At 41.2% G+C, this 21,989-nt stretch overlaps 3 protein-coding genes across 7 annotated transcripts; 2 read left to right on the top strand and 1 right to left on the bottom strand.

The window, feature by feature from the left end:
- Positions 1-678: 678 nt before the first annotated feature.
- Positions 679-1,332, top strand: nppb (natriuretic peptide B). Its single transcript, XM_057326876.1, has 3 exons — positions 679-812; positions 887-1,134; positions 1,223-1,332. Exons 1-3 carry the CDS (start codon positions 690-692, stop codon positions 1,227-1,229), a joined length of 378 nt encoding a protein of 125 aa, XP_057182859.1. The 5' UTR covers positions 679-689; the 3' UTR covers positions 1,230-1,332.
- A 1,337-nt stretch (positions 1,333-2,669) lies between these two features.
- On the top strand, positions 2,670-3,651 carry nppa (natriuretic peptide A). Its single transcript, XM_057326871.1, has 2 exons — positions 2,670-2,776; positions 3,349-3,651. The coding sequence occupies exons 1-2, from the start codon at positions 2,675-2,677 to the stop codon at positions 3,649-3,651; spliced, it is 405 nt and encodes a 134-aa protein (XP_057182854.1). The 5' UTR covers positions 2,670-2,674.
- Positions 3,652-5,746: 2,095 nt separating this feature from the next.
- Positions 5,747-21,935, bottom strand: clcn6 (chloride channel 6). 5 transcript variants are annotated; one of them, XR_008962225.1, is made up of 23 exons: positions 21,829-21,935; positions 21,191-21,253; positions 21,041-21,106; positions 20,885-20,950; positions 19,798-19,864; positions 18,924-19,030; positions 18,499-18,625; positions 18,335-18,402; positions 17,954-18,012; positions 17,394-17,526; positions 16,876-16,989; positions 15,151-15,317; positions 13,070-13,184; positions 12,369-12,483; positions 11,841-11,994; positions 11,489-11,645; positions 11,274-11,380; positions 10,953-11,139; positions 10,532-10,689; positions 8,251-8,407; positions 7,750-8,112; positions 7,338-7,532; positions 5,752-7,252 (listed from the first exon to the last, which is right to left on the bottom strand). XR_008962225.1 is itself a non-coding variant. In XM_057326859.1 (23 exons), the coding sequence occupies exons 1-23, from the start codon at positions 21,892-21,894 to the stop codon at positions 7,452-7,454; spliced, it is 2,568 nt and encodes an 855-aa protein (XP_057182842.1). In that variant the 5' UTR covers positions 21,895-21,935; the 3' UTR covers positions 5,768-7,451. The 5 variants fall into 5 exon arrangements, 4 of the variants coding, with proteins under 4 accessions (XP_057182843.1, XP_057182841.1, XP_057182842.1 ...); XM_057326859.1 differs by having other exon boundaries at positions 5,768-7,532; positions 7,750-7,875; positions 8,005-8,112; XM_057326858.1 differs by having other exon boundaries at positions 5,754-7,532.
- Between the last annotated feature and the right edge of the window lie 54 nt (positions 21,936-21,989).

Below are 21,989 nucleotides of genomic sequence, written 5' to 3'. Positions count from 1 at the left end.
GAAACACATTCAGGATGTAAAACGAATGGGTTTTACAGAATGATTGAATGATTAAACAGCATTCATATAAAGTAATAACAAATCCATAACTTTATAAAAGCTTCACAACATTATTTGTTTCAATGTGTGTGTGTCTGATGTGAGCCGTTCTCTCCTCCTGACAAACATCCGTCAGCATCTTTCACTTCTCTTCCATCAGTGACTGCGTGATGTTGACAACTGTTGTTAAAAAACAAAACATTTACTGAAGTTCAAGAAGACAACAGCAAACATGAACTTTCAATGTGAATTCTGCATTAATACTGTGCTTATTTAGTCTTGGAGGAGCATTCCTGAATGAAGAGATCTTGAGCTGACGGAGATCCTCCTGTATGTGATCTGAATCCAGATGTCGACGAGCGAGGCGGTTCAGTTTGATCATGTGGTGAAAGTCCAGTAAATGTGTGGATGTCAGGAGATGTCAGGAGTCTCTGCTATGTGCGGCCCATGCGTGACTCCCTCTGTACGCTTTAAAAGGACTCGTTTCCGACAGCACGCGCTATCAGAATGAGGTGTTGGAATGCAGCGCTCATTCCTCGCATAACTTGCGTGTCGAAGTTTTAGGTATAAAAGATCCAGAGGATCCACCGATAGAGCGAAAAACCTCGGAGAGACGCGTCGAGAGGAGAGCAGCAGAGAGAAGAGAAAACATGAGATCTTCTGACGTTCCTCTGACTTTGGGCTTTCTCTTGATCTTCAGCGTTCAGCTCATGAACGCTTTACCGCTACACCACACAGGGGCCTTAACAAGCCAGGACGTGGACGTGTTGATGGTAAGTCTAAAACCAAGAATCTGGAATGAAAAGAGTCTTTGAGAAAGTGACCTGATGTGTGTGTGTCCCTTCAGCTTCTTCTACAGCGTCTTGAAGAATCTCGTCCTGCTTCATCACGGGACCAGGAGCAGGAGCAGGTCAACATTGATCAAATGCTCCTTCAACCCGAAACCGAGACGGATGTGCGGGAGTATCTGTCTGCTCGGGACCTGAAGACCGTCCGGCAGGACTCCAAGAAATATTCCGGCTGTTTCGGCCGTCCACTGGACAGAATCGGCTCCATGTCGTCTCTGGGATGTAAAACTGCCGGCAGGACCAACAGGTTAGTGTCCGCACCAATCGTGTGATTCAAGGAAGAAGAAAACATGATTGTTTGTAACGCACGTGTCTTCTCTTCTCTTCTTCTTCAGGTCCTGAGAGAAAGCGATGTCTTAACCTTCTGCGTCATTCTACACGACAGAGTCCGGCCATTGTTCTTAACTATGCATATTTATTGAGATATTTATTCGATTGTCAAGTTATGTGTATTTATATGCATCTTTCCTTTCGTTGTCATTCTTTTGTTTAATAAATGTTTATGCTGACATGCTTTTGGATTGATCTCGTCTTTTTCTTTAATGTCTTTGACGAAACAAGGGAATTTAAGTCATTTTCCTCAATACAGTACATCAGTCACGCTTTAAGATCATGATGAGATCACACTTCAGCTCTTACATCTCAATACACAACATTCACTTCATTCAACAATGACACTGTGGCACAATAATACACAGATACGTCTTCTATCAAGTGTCACTGCTTTCTGCATCACCAAAACTTTTTTTTCAAAAACTCTCAGCCACATCATTTCAGAGCCAAAACGCTTCTAATATGAACCTTTTAACTGTCACCAAATGTATTGAGAACACGCATGAAAGTGCACAACGTTAATGGTCGTACTTGACGAATGCTTGGACCTGAAGTCAGCCAGTCTCCTCTGAAAGAACACACTTGGCAGATCTTTGATGAAACAAACATCATCACGAGAACGTTCTTGTACATTTGATCTTCAGTGATCTGCATCATGTATCTTGTGTGTTTTAGACCTTTCCAGTGATATATCGTTTTCCATGAACAGGTTCCACCGGAGGAACAGTGACATTTAAACGGTTCGATTATTTGAGATTGCGACTCTAACAAAACATGAAATATTACGTCCTCTTCAGATTTATGTCTGAAACAGCGACAATTGTCCTTACAGAAAAGACACAAGAGACTCACATGTGCAAAAACACATGTTTTGGAACATTTTTGTGTGCATTCCCATGTGAAACCCATGGGATCACATGTAAAAACCCATTAGAACACAACATGTGGTGATATGTCTTCACATGTGATCGTGGGTTTCACACCAAAATGTTCCAGAAACACACATTTCACATGTGTGATCGATCACATGTTCATGTGTCTTTTCTGTAAGGGCGTCATAACGCTCGGCTCATCTGCGTCAAACAATCCCATCTGACATGAGGGCATCTGATGATGATGTCATTGAACTCCATGGCCGTATAAAGGCCGTCATCTGCTTTAACCCCTGATGGTTCTCCGTGTGTTCTCTATCGGTTCCGATGGCAGACGCCTGTGAAGCGGATGCATTCCCGCTGATGTATGCCACACGTGTGTGCCACCTGAGGTCACGGCGTCGAGCGTCTCCACGGCTGCAAACAGACACTTAAATGGAAATGGATTCTTATCAGAGGAGAGGTGTTGGAATGCACTTCACACGCTTTACGAGAGATGAGCAGCTGACGGTCAACTGTCCTTATATAAACAGACTTCAGGCAGACGGCCAGTTCACAATCCAGAGGAACACAGCCATGAGGATGATGAGAGGAATCGCTCTTCTGCTGCTCATCTGCCAACAGATGGATGTACGCGGCCACACACTGAGCAGACACACCGCCGGCATCAACACCAAACTCAAGGTACACCAACCAACCGCACTTTAACATTTGATTCTGTATCTACAATCCCAGCGTGATCTCAGGATCTCTTGAAAACAAAGGTGCTTCACAGCGATGCCACAGAAGAACCATTTCTTGTCACAAAGAACCTTTTGTGAAACAGAAAGGTTCTTCAGATGTTAAAGGTTCTTTGTGGAAGCAAAACGTTTTTCTATGGCATCGAAGGACCTTCTTTTTTTTTAAGAGTGTAAGAGCACGTCATTCAATGAGACGGATTATTTATTCTTCAATTTGTTTCTGTTTTCAACAATAAAGAGTTGTTGGAGAGATGAATGAAGCGTTCTGTGAGCTCAGGCTACGCTCTTAAATTCCAGTTTGACCTGGCGGCGGATGCACAATAAGATAAAGCAGACGATATTTATGCGTTTGCCAGACGCTTTTATCCAAAGTGACTGACATTGCATTTTTGTTTGTAAGTACGTGCAGTCCCCTGGGATGGAACCCATGACCTTGGCATTGTTAGCGACATGCTCTGACCACTGAGCCACAGGAAAGCTACGAGAGAGTTAACCATGTGTCGTGTTTCTCTCCAGAGTTTGTTACAGCAGTTTGAAGAGATTCTGAACACAGAAGAAACTTCTGACAGAGACACGGATTATGAAGAAATCAACCGTGGCGTGATGGAGCGGAGCCCGGCCTCCACGGCCTGGGACAGAGAGGACGACGTCCCCGCCGCCGAGGACTCAAGCCCCGCCGAGGGATACGAGACGCAGAGAAAACGCCTCATTGATCTCCTCATGTCGACCCGGAGTAAAAGTTTGTCTGGATGTTTTGGGGGAAGACTGGATCGCATCGGCTCCACCAACACTCTCGGGTGCAACTCCAAGAAAGGCTAACGTGAGTGAAAAGAGAGCCGTTACCTCCTCCTCCATCCACCCACGAATCCTTCATTTATCTTTCAGAATGTCATCAGTCTCTGGATGTATTTTGAGAGAGGGGCTCATCTGTCGGCTGTAATCTTTCACATTAAATTGATTTTGACAGATTTATGGATCCAACGTCTTCTTTTGGTAAAACTGTACATTATTCAGATTTCATTTAGCTTGCTTTGTGAACGTATTTATTAAGAATGACTAACCTGAGTGCTCACGAAGACATATAATGTGTATTATTCTTCTGCATTTATTCATGAACTGCTGACATGCAATGTTTGCTTGACAAACACTTGTTTTAGGTGTGTGTGACACAACGGTCACACCGTAAACGGTTGTAAAATACGTGAGATTTCAGGAACTGATCTGATACTCCACCAGTTGTAGAACTGAGAATATGTAACCTTAATAAAACCATTCGACAAAAACTTGAGTAATTCTGTTTTTTGTGCTCAGGTCAATAAGACAGAGAAAGTCATTGTATGACTCACGCACACGCGCGCACGCACGCACGCACGCCGGCTATTATCACACTCATTAGACGACGCATCAGTGCTGTACCCTAATGAGTGAAGCAGCTGCAGGTGGTTCTTATAAACACCTGCCCGAAGCCTTCAAAAACCCTCCGGCCATGTCACCTATAATCCCACGAGTTGAGCTCAGCGGGACCCTGGGCTGATTGCATGAATAATGCGCGTGCGCTCTCATTAGAAACGCGTCACATTTCCAGCCTCACTCACATTCTTACAGACTGACACAGATCTTCACACACATCATCCAATTACAGCCCATCAGTGATGTGTGTGTGAGCCATGTCTGCATCTCATCACGTGTGTGATAAAGTTACGTCACAGATTCTGAGGATGACATAAATGTAAAGACCGGGACTGCGCACACTTTCTCCTGCTAATAAAAACAAAACCTTTATATACAACAAGATTAACAGAAAGGACAAGACACATGGAAATATGCCCCAAATGTCTTCATGTAGAAATAAATGTTGTTTTTCTAAGCTCGGTTGGTGGGTGATAGTCCAAAAATACAGAAAAGTATAAACAATTTTTTATAATCCTATTCTACAACAACCTGTAGCGCGTTAAATTGCTGTTGTTATTGCTTTCAAAAACTCATTGAACGTGTTGTCACACGGCCCGGTTGTTTGTTGATATGACATCACAGATGTGAATGGGATTAAAGGGATACTTCACCCAAAAATGAAAATTCTGTCATCATTTCCTCACCTTCGAGTTGTTCCAAATGTGTCTAAATGTCTTTGTTCTGATGAACACAGAGAAAGAGATTTGGAAGAATGCTTATAACCAAACAGATTCCTCCCCCTATACAAAAGTGTCCCAGAACTGTTTGCTGTCCTACATTATTCAAAATGTCGCCTTTTGTGTTCAACAGAACAAAAATAATGATAAAGTAAATTTTCCTATATGGGAGTCAATGGGGGGCAAAATCTGTCTGGTTATGAGCATTCTTCAAAATATCTTTCTCTGTGTTCATCAGAAAAAAGTAAATGATGGATTACAGTGTTTCTTTAATCGTGTCATTGACGAAGGGCACGATTCGTCTGCAGTGTTTAATAAAGCTCGAGGGAAATTAAATCAGTGCATGTCGGACACACATCAGACTCTATTATACGAGGTTTGTGTGCGCGCGTCAAAACTTGTTTAACTCCACGCGCTCGAGCGTGAAGACGCTCATGAAGTTCAGCAGGTGCGCGGCGCGCGCGCACACACTCTTCATGTTCAATACAGCTTATACATGTCCTGATATCCTCCTCCATTTCTCAACATGGATCAGTTTTCTTTTATCATGTTATCACACTCAGGTGAACATGAGAACTAGCCTTTATTTGTGTTAATTTAAGGGTTAAATATCCATTTTAATTTGACAAACTATGTCTTGTTTGATCAACATACAGAAACGGAGATATTAACAATTGAACATTTGGTACTTCAGTACAGATGATTTTTGCTTGCTTAACAGGAGATGACGCCTGAACAGAGAAAAAGTCAACGTAGCCTATATGCTTTCGTAATATTAATATTAAGAAACATCTGTTTATTGATAAACTATTAAATAATTCAAAGGTTTTCAGAAAACAGCTTTCATTTGTAAATGTGTTATTGCCTATTACTGTATGCATCATATGAGGACATAATAAATTAAAATACTAGTTTCTGATCGGTCCTTGAAGGTCTTAGATTAGATTTGCATTACATTTCTAACACAACACTCAATTGTAATATATACAATCCATCATCAATCCATCAAAATGAACAATCTTAAACGTTATTATGTAAAATTACATTCATTAAATACTGAAAATTCATTTCTTCATTTAAACACAAGTTTTACAAGTGTGCACATTTTATTCCAAGTACGTGCATTGACAGTATACATTGTACATTGTAGACGATTTTAACATGTCAGTTGCATATGAAGCTTTTAAAACAGACGGCTGGTGGTTTAGTCTCCATCTGAATCACATTAACAAAAGCTCAAACATGAAACCGTATGCTGGAAAACATACATCATTATGCACAAGTCAAGTAAAACTGAAATAACAGTTTTCCATCGCAATAAAAATACTGCAATATAGGCCTACATCATCGTATATAAATTAAAAACATTATTTGCAACACATAGGAAAATCACAGTGAAATTTCTTAAATAAAGCAAATAAGAAGAAAAGAGAACATAACACTGAACAAAACAAACATAAAGAACTCTGTTTTACTCTGCTGTCATATGAAGATGCACATCTGGCCGTGTTATCAGATTCATATCAGCATCCCATGTTACGTGAGACAAACAAACTTGTCTATTACAGTTCAATCCCTGTATTTATATTCCCATCAATGTTCAATACTACTGACACACAGCGTGAGAATCTCTGACAAACATCAGGGAATGTAAATGATCCTCACATAATGCCACAAAATAATAAACAAATATTTCACTCTTAAAAGGGTAACACTTGACAATAGACTGTATTTGTTAACATTATAGTCGTTTCAGCATTTATTCACCCTTGTTTATGTTCATATCAACATGTTAGTTCACTGAGCATAACCCAATGTTAACATCTACAACTTAAAAATGTTTAGTAAATGCTGAAATGAACATGAAGTAAGATGAATAAATGCTGTAGAAGTAGTGTTCATGCTAGCTAATGTTAACAAAAAAAACTTATTTTACTATTGCTTAAAAAACAAATGAATATGAATATTCAGCCTCAAATTCTCTTTAGCGTAATGCAGTTAAACCATGCAAAAGTACAATAAAACAAACGAATGGTCCTAAAACAGCCCTCGTTTCATTTATGCAAACAAACGAATCTTTTTTTTCAATTGATTTGATTGACTTGGCTGTAAATGCCTGGAATGAAACCCATAATGTTAGGTTAGACATGAACATTAACATGAAACAAATATTGTAATGTTAAAACAATCTGAACATGAGCAGAATTAACGGATGTTTAGTGAAAAGAGGTCAGAGGTCAGTAATATTTGCTTGTGTAATGTCGGGATGATTCAGGTCCTCTTCTGCAGCGCTTTGTGCAAAAGCAAACGTTACACACAAACTGAAAACATTCAGGAGTCTGAAGACGGAAAGGAAAAGTGTTTCCGGCATCTCACCTGTCACGCACAGATCTGTGTCTGCGTCTGCGCGTGTGCGTGCGCGGGGGGGCTGATGTAATGGACTGTGGTGCTCCACACACAGTAAATGGCTGTAGCACGAGGGGTGTTGTATTAGATTGTGATGTAATGCTGTCGGAGTTTAGCAACTAAAAACTCATGAGTGAGATTGTGTCTGGTGATCATCCCAACAATCTGAAACACAAACACATAGTGAAAACAGCGAAATCTTTCCTCATCCGAGCTAAAGCAGTAAAGTCACATGACTGGAGCAGTGACATGGAGCAGCAGCGTACTGTATTATTCTAAGAGTTGTGTGGACACATATCATGACATGCCCAGTCACAGTGACATAACCCGACCCATGCAGTTTTGTGCTGTGGTTTAGTACTTACAGTATGTGAAAACTCACCTCTCCTACTGCATTCACCACAGGTACGTGTCTGAGACCCATCGTCCTAAAGAGATTAAACACCTGAGACACACGCGTGTTTGGAGACACGGTGTACGGACACGGGTTCATGTACGGAGTCACATCCTGAACACAACACGAGTGCATTACGAACAATTCCACACACACACGCACACACACACACACGCACGCGCGCGCGCGCGCGCACGCACGCACGCACACACACACACACGTGAAGAGGAGTGTGTGCTCTACCACTATCATGTGTGGATTGAGAAGGGCCAGATCAAGATCGTGGATGTCAGGGAATCGTGGGTAATCCTCCGTCATCTCTGAATGAGAGAGTCGTGGCTGAGAGGCACTCTACAGGACAGAGAGATAATGCACAGAAAGTATTTCTTAGACTTTCATCGGACAGAATGCAGGGTGGGACATCGTCAGTATTCATGAATCTATGATATTACAGGTTCAAGTTTAGTGAAGTAGAGAGGCGAGACGGACCGACTGGTTCTCGGCATAGCAGACGCCGCGGATCAGTAAATTGACCAGCTGTGAGCGCAGAATGAGCCCGTGAAAGGTCAGCGGGCGGAACCTCTCCTCCATACTCCACTCCTCACTGGGAGACTGATCGGGGTACAGGTTTGGATACGGTACATGTCTGACAAAACACACGGCACAAATCACTCGTGCCACCATCATTAAAACATGACACATCATCATCATCACACACACACACACACACACACACACACACACACACACACACAACAACAACACAAATCCAGAGAGAAATCACTAAACTACAAAACAAACCATTCAACGTCACTACATGATTAAAGTCGCAATCTGTAACTTTTGTTGCTAAAAAGAAACAAATACGGGTTTGAGCACGTACACAACAAATGAGTGCTGAAAGCCGTCTCCTAACCCCATTTACATTTATAAGTTGAGCCGTCGGCTCTGATTTCAGGGAAAACGTCAGTTTGACATCAAGTAATGCGCAGTTTAATGTTTCAAATGACAGATCACAGCTTTAGGGAGACAATAAAGAGAAAAAGCACGCACGTGTTTGAGAGACTGAACGTGTTCAGATGTGATCTAGCGTTTAATAACTAAATACAGATGTGTTCAAATGTGTTGGTACCCTTACAGCTCATTGAAACAATGCTTCATTCCTCCTGAAGAGTGATGAAATTAAAAGTATGTCATTCTTTTAAGTAAGTAAATGTATACTCTCGCATGCCTTTGGTATGTCATAGAATAAAGCAAAGAAGCTGTGGAAAGACCGGCCTGGCCTGGACACAGTTGTTGGTACCCCTTAGAAAAGATAACACATAATTGGATTATTGTGATATTTCAAACTAATTAGTTTCTTTAATTAGTGTCACATATGTATCCAATCTTGTAATCAGTGATTCAGCCTATTTAAAGGAGAAAAGTAGTCACTGTGCTGTTTGGTGTCATTGTGTGCACCACACTGAACATGGACCAGAGAAAGCAAAGGATAGAGTTGTCTGAGGAGCTCAGAAAGAAAATAATAGACGAGCATGGTAAAGGTAAAGGCTACAAGACCATGTCCAAGCAGCTCGATGTTCCTGTGACAACAGTTGCAAATATTATTAAGAAGTTTAAGGTCCATGGAATTGTAGCCCAACCTCCCTGAGCGCGGCCGCAAGAGGAAAATCCACCCCAGACTGAACAGAAGGATAGTGCGAATGGTAGAAAAAGAACCAAGGAGAACTGCCAAAGTGATACAAGCTGAACTCCAAGGTGAAGGTATGTCAGTTTCTGATCGCACCATCCGTCGCTTTTTGAGCAAGAAGAAGACCCAGGAGGACTCCACTTCTGAAAGAAAAACATAAAAAGCCAGACTGGTGTTTGCTCAAATTCATATTGACAAGCCAAAATCCTTCTGGGAGAATGTCCTTTGGACAGATGAGTCAAAACTGGTGCTTTTTGGGAAGTCACATCTGCTCTATGTTCACAGAGGAAAAAATCAAGCTTTCAAAGAAGTGAACACCATACCTACAGTGACACATGGAGGAGGCTCGGTTAGGTTGTGGGGCTGCTTTGCTGCATCTTGAAACTGTGCAGGGCACAATGATATCTCAAGACTATCAAGGCATTCTGGAGCCAAACGTACTGCCCAGTGTCTCAGTCGCAGGTCATGGGTCCTCCAACAGGATAATGACCAAAAACACACAGCTAAAATCACCCAAGAATGGATAAGAACAAAACATTGGACTATTCTGATGAGTCCTGATCTGAATCCTATGGAACATCTATGGAAAGAGCTGAAACTTGCGGTCTGGAGAAGGCACCCATCAAACCTGAGACCGCTGGAGTAGTTTGCTCAGGAAGAGTGGGCCAAACTACCTGTTAACAGGTGCAGACGTCTCATTGAGAGCTACAGAAAACCTTTGCTTGCAGCGATTGCCTCTAAAGGTTGTGCAACAGAATATTAGGTTAGGGCTCCCATCATTTTTGTCCATGACATTTTCATTTGTTTTATTATTGACAATATTGTGTTGACTAAAAAATCAAAAGCAAAGTCTGATTTCTATTAAATATGGAATAAACAATGGTGGATGCCAATTACTTTAGTCAGTTTCAAGTTATTTCTGAGAAAATTGTGTATTCTTCATTTTTTGTGAACGGGTACCAACAAATTTGAGCACGTCTGTATGTGATTAAACAATAAATACAGGCGACTAAATCTATCTATCTGAATATAAGTAAGTTGGATGTGTTTTGATGACATCAGTAATGTGTGTACGCTGACCTTCTGTCCAGCATCTGTTGAAGAATGTCCTGTCCCTCCTCCGCCGGCTCCTCGCTCACCCGCTCATCGCACACGTTACGCAGTTCACTGGATGGGTATGACTTCATAGACTGACACCTCCTCCTCTGCTCGCCCGCTCGGGTCAACACGCTGCTCTTCTGAACACACACACACATCTGTAGGTGAGTTCACCTTTACTGATCCAACGACACATAAAAGACTTCTTCGACAGGAAATGATGCGTTTCACACGACTACAACAGTTGCTTTTAAATGTGCCACTAAAGAGACGGTGAAGCTGTGGATTTGAGCGTTTTCTTTGTAAAATGTGTCCGAACTGATCTGTAACTCCGCTGGCTGTCAAGCAAATGCAAGCAGCGGTCTGTCAGCGCCATCACGTGGTCAAAACAATGTTGTGCAACCTTGAATTTGATGTTGTTGCTTATGAGGATGTTTCCCTTCATGAAGTCCTTCTCGTTGTCTCGGTTCTCGGTGAGGACAGGGAAGGCGTGGTAGACGGTGGTCCTCAGGATGCTCACCAGAGACTGAATGCGGGTGTGAGGGTACACGTACGTCAGGTTGGGCTCCATGATGTCACTGGCCGTCAGTCTGACGAAGCAAACACATTCACCGGTCAACAGCACACGTACAGTCGGTAAAGACATGAAAAATGAAACAGCAGACGTTTCCTCGACACTATTCCTCCGGTCACACACTGACACCACACAGAGTAAATGATGTACTTGTCCATCTCGACTTCAGTTTCCCACTCCAGCAGCGGAACGCCTTTCAGGTGGATGTGAATATCATAAATGCCCTTGTTGAAGAAATCTCCCGTCCATTTGGCCACCTGATCAAACACAACACAACACAACACAACAGCAGTGCGACCTGTGTTTGACTGATTCATGTCTCAGAACATTCATTTTCATCTCCTTCCTTCACATCACGTTCATACCATCAGTGTTATCATAATGGGCAGTCCATAAGTGATCTCATTGGTGGATTCGATCAGGATAACCGTCAGGCTGATTGTCATTCTGACCACGCCTCCCAGGAAGGCAGCTGCTCCAATCAAAGCAAAAGTGCCCGAATAGATTTGCATATGAAAGTTTCTGCAATGAAACACATTTAAATGACAAAACTCGTGATATCCATATGCATGTGGAATTTATTCCATCTGTAAATCATCATTTTGGGATTAGTTTCATTGGTGGATGAACTTCTAGTTTTGTATCGTTCTTGTGTGGGGGGTGTTCGGGCACCTCAAACAACCTTACAAACACATTGGATGTAGAGGTGAATCTTACATTTTGAGGATGTTGGCCACCAAGCGTCCGAGTGAGGCCCCGCAGAGAAGAGACGGCACGAACAGACCGCTGGGGACGGACACGCCGTACGTCCAACAGCTCAGAAAAAAATACAGCACGAAGAACAGCGAGAGGGTGACCGGACTGAAGGTCGCTGTAAACCAAATGAAAAAAAAAACTATCTTTTAACATTCTTAAACTAATAATGAACTCCACATCTATCGTTTCAGATCGTTGAGCTTCAGGGTATGCTTCTAGAAAAGCATTTCATTTCAAACCAGCAAAACCATGGTTAGCACACTTTAATTGTCTAAAGGGGATTGGGACCGCTAGATCGGCTGGCTATCTATCTACATGCTGACATCAAATGTTGTAGAATGAAATCCAAAGTACGTGTGTTTCATTTGAGCGGACACTAGCGTTGAATAGTTGTACAGGTTCCTACACATAATCCGTGAACTCACACATACTTACATAGTTTACATACGTGTAAATACAGTGTATGTGAATGATCATAACGTGTCTGACCGTTCTGATGGAAGAGCTGATGGATGGCCACCTCCTGAGGGTTAAAGAACAGCGTGGCCATGTCATTATATGTGTTATTGTAGCAGAAGAAACGGCGGATGGTTGAGTTCACCTCCTACAAAACACACAAAGAACTACAGCATTAGTCTCTTCAGCCACACAAATCACACCAAAAGACAAAAAATCTTTTTTAAATGTTGAATTAGGTGAAACTCATTTACTGCTGTATGTTTAACTTTATTACATTTATCAAACTGCATAGCCTTATGTTGGACACATTCAATTAATTCAACACAGTATTTCACTGCTATTAATTTTATTTTAATCATTTCATTTCAATCATTCATACATTTGGCAGACGCTTTTATCCAAAGCGACTTACATTGCATTATACTACACATTTGTTTCTAAGTCTGTGCAATACCTGGGATCTAACCCATGACCTTGGCGTTACTAGCGCCATGCTCTAACCACTGAGCTACAGGAAAGCTATTGTATGTGTTTAGTTGTTCATCATTTATTGAAACATTGTTCATTGTATTCATGTATTGACTTCAGATCAAAACAACACAGCAACCTTGTCTCACCTGCATTTATAATACAGGGGACTATCGGTGAATCTAATGCTGTATTGGTCAGTGATTCAATGACAAATCTAACACACAAACACTTGTGTGTGAGAGAGGTGATGTCCGTCTGACCTGTGATGTTGTGTTGGTCATAGGGGAGACGAGATCTCGACACTCCCCGAGAGTCATTGAGGACATGAAGATGACAAGAGTGGTGACCATACACACCAGAAGACTCTCCAACACCCTAACAATCACACAAACACCAACACATACAATATCTACATGTACAAAACACTTTTCACACAAAAGTTTCATTTCTGTCAATTATTAACCCTTGCGTAACAGCCTATATTTAAAAACACTACATTACCATGTGTTGTACAAACTTTAATGTCAACACATAAAGCCAAACAGTATGGGTTTAAACGAGATTTGAGCCCTACGGCTTTAGAAGTCTTGGAATTAGTGCACAGTCATATGAAGAAGTTTAAGGCTGTGCATCCAAAGCCACACAAATCACAATGAGGAATATGAAATAAATCTGTAAAATCATTCTGATGAATCTCGTGATATGAATCTGTCAAATGGACCTGATGAATCTCGTGATATGAATCTGTCAAATGGACCTCATGGATCTTGTGATATGAATCTGTCAAATGGACCTGATGAATCTCGTGATATGAATCTGTCAAATGAACCTGATGGATCTTGTGATATGAATCTGTAAAATGGACCTGATGGATCTCGTGATATGAATTTGTCAAATTAACCTGATGGATCTTGTGATATGAATCTGTAAAATGGACCTGATGGATCTCGTGATATGAATCTGTCAAATAAACCTGATGGATCTTGTGATATGAATCTGTAAAATGGACCTGATGGATCTCGTGATATGAATCTGTCAAATGAACCTGATGGATCTTGTGATATGAATCTGTAAAATGGACCTGATGGATCTCGTGATATGAATCTGTAAAATAAACCTGGTGGATCTTGTGACATAAATCTGTCAAATGAACCCGATGAATCTCGTGATATGAATCTGTCAAATGGACCTGATGAATCTCGTGATATGAATCTGTCAAATGGACCTGATGAATCTCGTGATATGAATCTGTAAAATGGACCTGATGAATCTCGTGATATGAATCTGTAAAATGGACCTGATGAATCTCGTGATATGAATCTGTCAAATGGACCTGATGAATCTCGTGATATGAATCTGTCAAATGGACCTGATGAATCTCGTGATATGAATCTGTCAAATGGACCTGATGAATCTCGTGATATGAATCTGTCAAATGGACCTGATGAATCTCGTGATATGAATCTGTCAAATGGACCTGATGAATCTCGTGATATGAATCTGTCAAATGGACCTGATGAATCTCGTGATATGAATCTGTCAAATGGACCTGATGAATCTCGTGATATGAATCTGTCAAATGGACCTGATGAATCTCGTGATATGAATCTGTCAAATGGACCTGATGAATCTCGTGATATGAATCTGTCAAATGGACCTGATGAATCTCGTGATATGAATCTGTCAAATGGACCTGATGAATCTCGTGATATGAATCTGTCAAATGGACCTGATGAATCTCGTGATATGAATCTGTCAAATGGACCTGATGAATCTCGTGATATGAATCTGTCAAATGGACCTGATGAATCTCGTGATATGAATCTGTCAAATGGACCTGATGAATCTCGTGATATGAATCTGTCAAATGGACCTGATGAATCTCGTGATATGAATCTGTCAAATGGACCTGATGAATCTCGTGATATGAATCTGTCAAATGGACCTGATGAATCTCGTGATATGAATCTGTCAAATGGACCTGATGAATCTCGTGATATGAATCTGTCAAATGGACCTGATGAATCTCGTGATATGAATCTGTCAAATGGACCTGATGAATCTCGTGATATGAATCTGTCAAATGGACCTGATGAATCTCGTGATATGAATCTGTCAAATGGACCTGATGAATCTCGTGATATGAATCTGTCAAATGGACCTGATGAATCTCGTGATATGAATCTGTCAAATGGACCTGATGAATCTCGTGATATGAATCTGTCAAATGGACCTGATGAATCTCGTGATATGAATCTGTAAAATGGACCTGATGAATCTCGTGATATGAATCTGTCAAATGAACCTGATGAATCTCGTGATATGAATCTGTAAAATGGACCTGATGAATCTTGCTTTGGGATGAACGTTTTTCATGCGGTATTTTGCGAGTCGTTTGTTGATGCAGTTGAAGAGAGCGCCGAGCAGACCTCCTGCCACCCCCATCAACACAAAAAACGCCAAATCTACTGCTGTCCACAAATGGCACGTCTTATCTCCATCTAGACACTGCAGACAGAAGAGAAAAACATCTCTTGAATTCATCCATGATGACCTGATTGGAAGGAGTTCATGTAATACCAGAGGTCATCTACATAGCAATAAGTTTAGGTGTGTTCGGCTTCATGCAGCGCTGCATGAAGACTTAAAGCAGTGCATTCTGGTTAGAAATGTTGTAGAGCCAGTCCTGTGACATATGGCGTTAAAGCAGCACTATAGAACTTTTGCTCACGAGGGGATGAAAGTGAAAGTAATTAAGCGATGATAACCAAACACTACTCCAGCGGCTCTTCAGCCTCGGCCCTTTTTTGGCGTATTCCTGTGGGCAGGGGTTATTCAAAAACTCGGAATAGTGACATCATGTACCTCGGCTGCAGTCCGATTCCAGACGTTCTCTGTAGTCCTTGAAAAGCGAATTCCGTTAAAGACAATGGGTCTCATTCACTAATAATTGCGTAGATTTTTCGTATTCATACGGACATTTGAATTGAAAATTGTCTGCCTAATTCACAACACGTGCATACGCATATGAATTTGTAAATAACCTCCACCTAATGTTAGTGAATTTGGAGTATTCTAAATGAGCGGCCGCGTGCACGAGTTTAGTCATTTGCATAGAACATACCCAGTCCATCTTCAAGTCAAAGTTACTCCAGACAACCCCATGTGACGCTGTCTACAGACGAGCTCTCGCAAGTAATTCTAAGTGCACAGTCCTCAAAGTCAGTTCATACGCAATAAAACACCTTTTATACAGACACGCAGTTTACAGAGTTCTGGTTAGCCGGCTGTAAAAGCACTGTTATTCAGAGAAGCCCCGCAACTCGAGCTAGAGTCTAACACAGGTTTTCTTGCTCTTTCACTGGATATGATGAAATCATTTTAAATTTAAGTATACATATCCATAATAAAAAAAAAGTATAATATATAACTATTATCCTAAGATGAAAAATACATTTTGTCATTTTGTCTTAGAGAGAGAGAGAAAGAGACTGGTGATTTTTGCATACGTGTGCTTTCAGCTGTTCCCATCTTTTCTCTTATATTTAGAATAAATGTTAGTACGAAAGTTTTTGTGAATCATGATTGTTTGTGAAAGTGTTCGTATGCAGATTTCACGCAATTTGTGCGATCACATGCTAAGTGAATGAGACCCAATATCTCGCCTGGCATTGAACTTTGAGCTTTATAATTTTGCAGATATTATTTATGCTTTAACAGCAACATTACACACTAACTAAAGGTTGAACTACAGGGAACGGAACTTTAACTTAAAATGTTAGTGACTTTGTCAAAGAAACCCTCTAAACCATTTCAATCAGGATTAGTCTGCAAGGGATATATCCGGCTGATCGGTGTGTGCAGTGTTACATGAAGTATATGGAGAAAAGCGTCTGCCAAATGAATAAATGTAAATGAAGTCAAACACACCTTTTCACTTGAGGGTCACAGAGATGGTAAATTATGTGACAAATGAAGTTCTTGTGCATAATATCTAAAGAAAGTAACTAAACATCTGTAAGGAAACTAAATCTGTTGAAGAATATGAACCGCTTCAGTTTTATACCTTAAACTCTCCAAAGTTGAGCAGGCCGGGCAGCTGGAAGGAGCCCCATTTACTGTAGTTAATCCCAGAACGAAAGAAGTTGAGTGTAAAAGTGGCAGACATGGAGCAGAAGAGCTGAAACACATCATGTGGGACATTACTGAACATTTCATATGATTTATGTGATTCTTTCTTCATTCTCTTCAGGAGCACGTACATTTACATGTATTCATTTGGCAGACGCCTTTATCCAAAGCCACTTACAGGTAAGAGAGCATATAACATTTTGTCAACACGCTAAACAGAACCGTTCGTTTACAAGGCCACGCTACTAGAGGATTAAAGCTGGAGTAAGCCCAGGAGACAATGAACAACAATTTGTTTTCTCTTTAGACAGGCAGACAGTTATTGGTTAGCTGTTTTTTGAAAGTTATGAAGGATGCTGCAGTTCATTCCACCACAAGGAAGGGAACCGAATGAGTAAAGGTTTTTTTCAAGCGATTTGCAGTTGATCAACAGCCCCACACACGTCCACGTACCACTTTCCACGTGAGGGCCTGGTTCCAGAAGGACGAGCCCTCCTCCAGACTGAAGAGGGTGCCCCCTATAGGTGCACCGAAAGCCGCCGCGACTCCGGCCGCCGCCCCCGCAGAGACAAAATCCCTCTTATCCCTGAAGAAGTGAAAACAGAAATGCTGTTTCTCCATGCACAAGCAAAATAAGTCACCGCTGCAGTAGATTAAAGAACGCAAACCACCAAATAGATCACAAGGAAAGCAAATAAACAAATCAAAAAAATGAAAGGGCATTTATTGATGACTGTAATATTTCTCACAATGTCCGATTTGAGATTTCTAGGACGTGCAGAAAAAAGATCGATTCCTCTCATGTTATTTTGCCACTACCCAAAAGCTAGCACATCACGTATTCAGCCGTGAATAAAACCCCCTCTGATTGGTCAGACTTGGAGGATGAGAGAATGTTGTTTTGAGGGGTGTGTGACCCTTTAGTGTTTCAAAATCAAACAGGCTTGTTTGGATTGACATGATGCTGATACCCAATCACTTCGAATGAAGGATTTTGGTGGTTTGGTGCTCACCGGTCACTGCGGAAGTACGGAAAGTGACAGCGGATCTTCTTGAAGGTGATGCTCTGAAACTAAAGAGAAATAAACACACTGCCATATAAACAATAAACTCAAACAACAGGTAAAAAACATCCATCCACTCAATCGACAGAATGAGAGCTGAGAGCTCATGGGTTCTCCAGACATCCAGTGAAATCTGGGTAATCAGCACAAACAGACGTGTGTCCTGTCAAATCCTCTGAAGAATGAGAACGGACCACCGGCCTCTGACAGACTGAAATCACCGTGAATAAAAGCGGGACAAACCCCTCTATACGTTTCACCCCTACTTCCTGTTGTAACAGGAAGTGAGAAGAAAGCCATTTCATGGGCTCTCGGCCAGTGGGCGTGTACCTGAGGAAGCCCCGCCCCCACAATCGCTCCACTGTGGATCATCGGTCCCTCTTTACCAACAAACAATCCTGAGATGAAAACAATACAGAGAGCGAATGAGTAAGGAAAGGAAAACGTAAGCAAACATCTGTTTCGCTTGATTGACATGATTCTGTCATTGGTACCTCCGGCCACAGCAAACAAGACTCCTGTGACCTTACAAATGAAGGTCCGCAGGCGCACGATGCCAGGAATCTTCACCCCGTTCAGGTAACTTTTAATCTCCGGGATACCAGACCCGGCCGCCACCGGCTGTGACATCACAAAATAATTCATGACATAGTGAAAAAAGAAACAGTCGATGGAAAAACATGATGACATTCTTTCCATTCTTACATGTTAAAACTTCAAGATTCAACATTTAGATTCAGAAAATGAATGACACAAGATGATGAGGACTACAATTCAGTAAAAAAGTAAACACTATTTTGACAAACCCATTACTTCATACTTCAGTGAAGTTCTAGAGATTCTGTACTCGGGTCGAGCTATAAATCATTGCGTGACACGTGTGATGACATCATGTATGTAAGGTGTCTGTGAAGTTGACCTCAATGAGCACCAGAACACTGGAGATGAATGTGAACATCATGTTGAGAGCGAGCAGCTCCAGTAAAGACAGAGCCAGACATCCGTTCTCACTGCATTCCTCTACGGCTGAACAACACGTCAAGGATTATGGAGGAATTTCATGATATGTCTTTATGTTTTTGATCAGTATTCACCATGTATTGCTCTTCGTTTTACACACATTTGTATGACATTCAGAAAAGCACCCTGCACAGCTGTGTTTTTGATGTTTGCTAGTGTTTATGAAATCCAGGCACTTTCCGTTACTATGCCATTTACATTGACATTGATGCATTTGGCAGACGCTTTTATCCAAAGCCACTTACATTGCATTGTACTATACATTTGTGTTTCTGACTATGTGCAGTCCCCTGGGATCAAACCCATGACCTTGGCGTTGCTAGCGCCACGCTCTGACCACTGAGCCACAGGAAAACTGTGACTACAATCTTGTACGCTGATACAGCACAGCGAGCAAGGCCAGAAGTTTGGCCACAGTTAAAGACGAGAGAAGGCGGTGAAGAAGGGGGGAACATGACCTGAAACAGGTCATGATGACCAATGACTCATGACATAATTGTGGTGGGCGAAAGAAGGATTGGTTAATAAAATAAGATGACATCATGATCGACTAAAACCCCTTGTAAGTTTTGTATAAATGTTGGAGTCAGATGTGCATTTGTCAGATGTCTCACTTTGTTGACTCGAGCAATAAAGTTTTGACCTTTTGGCACCTGGAACCTTTGTTCTTTTTGCAATGTAAGAAAACTGATTCGCCACAACAAGATCTTCACATGACAAACACACAGCACACACACACACAACACAACAAAACACAAGACGACAAAAGATACATCCTCCAACCAAACTGAACTTCAGCTGTGTGAAGAGTCGCACAAAGAAATCCACAAACAGCCCAGTCTGAAAGAAGAAAAACACTTTTCACACTTATAGCATAATAACAATTATAGATCTACTTCAGACAGATTGATAACAGCTAGCTTCTAGATTCTGATTGGCTATAGTCACGCGTACGCAAATTAAATATAAATAAATATGCCTTTTTAATATCATAAATGAGATTATATTTACAGTACAAATGATTCAACCAAATTGCATGTTCCTCACCCTAAGGTTGATGTGAGGGATAATGTCCAGGCAGCCAGTTGTTATGCCAGAGATAATCCCCGTCAGTGTGATCAGAACGTGAAGCGGAGGGTCTTGTGTCACACTGAAGGGGCTTATTTCTGTGATAACAACCGGCTGCTTGTACATTATCTGGCCAATCAGAATCAAGCATTCAAATAAGCCGTGTAATAATCTGCAATAACAGCCAGCTGACTGTACATTATCCCTAAATAATATATAGTGTATATAACCTAGGGCTGTCAAACCATTAATGGATGGATCACATCCAGAATAAAAGTTACATAATATATGTCTGTATACTGTGTGCATATTCATTTTGTATTTATAAACACACACATGTATATATTCAGGACACATTTACATATGACAAACACAGCTTTCCTGCGGCTCAGTGGTAAGAGCATGGATCCCAGGGGACTGCACATAGTCAGAAACAAAATGTGTAGTATAATGCAATGTAAGTGGCTTTGGATATAAGCGTCTGCCAAATGCATAAATGTAAATGTACATATAGTATATATTTATAAACACATAAACATACATGCATATATTTAAGAAAAACACAAAATATTAATAAACACTTATCTATAATTTCAATTATTGGTAAATATAAATAAATAAATACATGTAAATACTTCCTAGATATGTCTACATGTATGTGTTTATAAATACAAAATTAACATGAACGGTACACAGACATATATTACGTATATTAGGATGAATCGTTTGACAGCCCTAATACATCCACATCAATAAAAACACCAATCATAGAGCTGGCTTTAAAGTGCATACCAGTCCTGTTGATACTCCGATAGCAAAGACCACAATCCACTTTATGGCTTCATACTTTCCAGCTTTCTGCAAGAAAAACAGAGAGAAATAAACAACGTATTCAGAAATATGACGACATCGTTCAAATGTGATAAATGAACACATCACAACTTTTACCTTATTATCCAAGCCCTCCAAAACCTCCAGATATGGCTCGTTGATACAGCGGTCATAATCCAAACTCTGAAATGTGTTACACACCACAGATCTCAGGTCAGGTTTTAGTTCGAGCTTTATTTTTTTCATCTAAGTGTATGATTCACTGACCTCGTAGTCTTTTCTGGGTAATATCTCATCATCATCATCATCCCTGGTTTCACCCAGTATGGTCTAGCAAACACAAGACAGCAGCACCGACATCAACACAGGACTTCATAAAATGGGAGCAGATGCTTTACAGAATAAAGTCCCTCAGAGATTTTCCGAGCTCACAGTGAACAGATGGCCAGACATGACACCAGACAGTAGAGAGACTCATACAAACAACAGCAGCAGCAGCCTTCACATTTCACATCATTCAACTGCAGCATGACACATATGAACACAACACTACAACATTCATTTCATCACAATGAGAACCCTGTTTTCAATTAAATGATATGATTTCACAAACTGATCCCCTGGATAAAGATCACCAAACTGCTGCTGACTAGTTAGGGAACTCACTTCAGTTGGTTTGAGACACAGTTAACGTTACATCATCACAAGCTGTGAATGTTAAATTCAGCAGCCAGAGAAAACATCAGAAAGCATCACTGACACACAACACAGCATCAGCATCACACACAGCAGCAACAGCAGCATCACACACACACACACACACACACACACACACACACAGCACGCGCAGAGCATCAGCACCGCATGCATGAGAAAACGGAGCACACAAATAAATGACATCATACCAGCTCCTCTGGTGTTCTGGGTTCTCCTTCATTACAACAACACAAACAACCACCACAGCACGCCATCTTCCACAACACAGGGTCGCGCGCTGATCACATGACACGCGCTGAGGGATTCAAGCGTACAACAGCTGCGCAGCTACAACGCAAGCACAGTGGCT

Source organism: Triplophysa rosa, unplaced genomic scaffold (genome assembly GCF_024868665.1).
Source record: "Triplophysa rosa unplaced genomic scaffold, Trosa_1v2 scaffold139_ERROPOS793776, whole genome shotgun sequence".
In the NCBI taxonomy this organism is placed as follows: domain Eukaryota; kingdom Metazoa; phylum Chordata; class Actinopteri; order Cypriniformes; family Nemacheilidae; genus Triplophysa; species Triplophysa rosa.
Note: the sequence above shows the minus strand (reverse complement) of the source record. Positions and strands in the feature narration are given on the sequence as shown.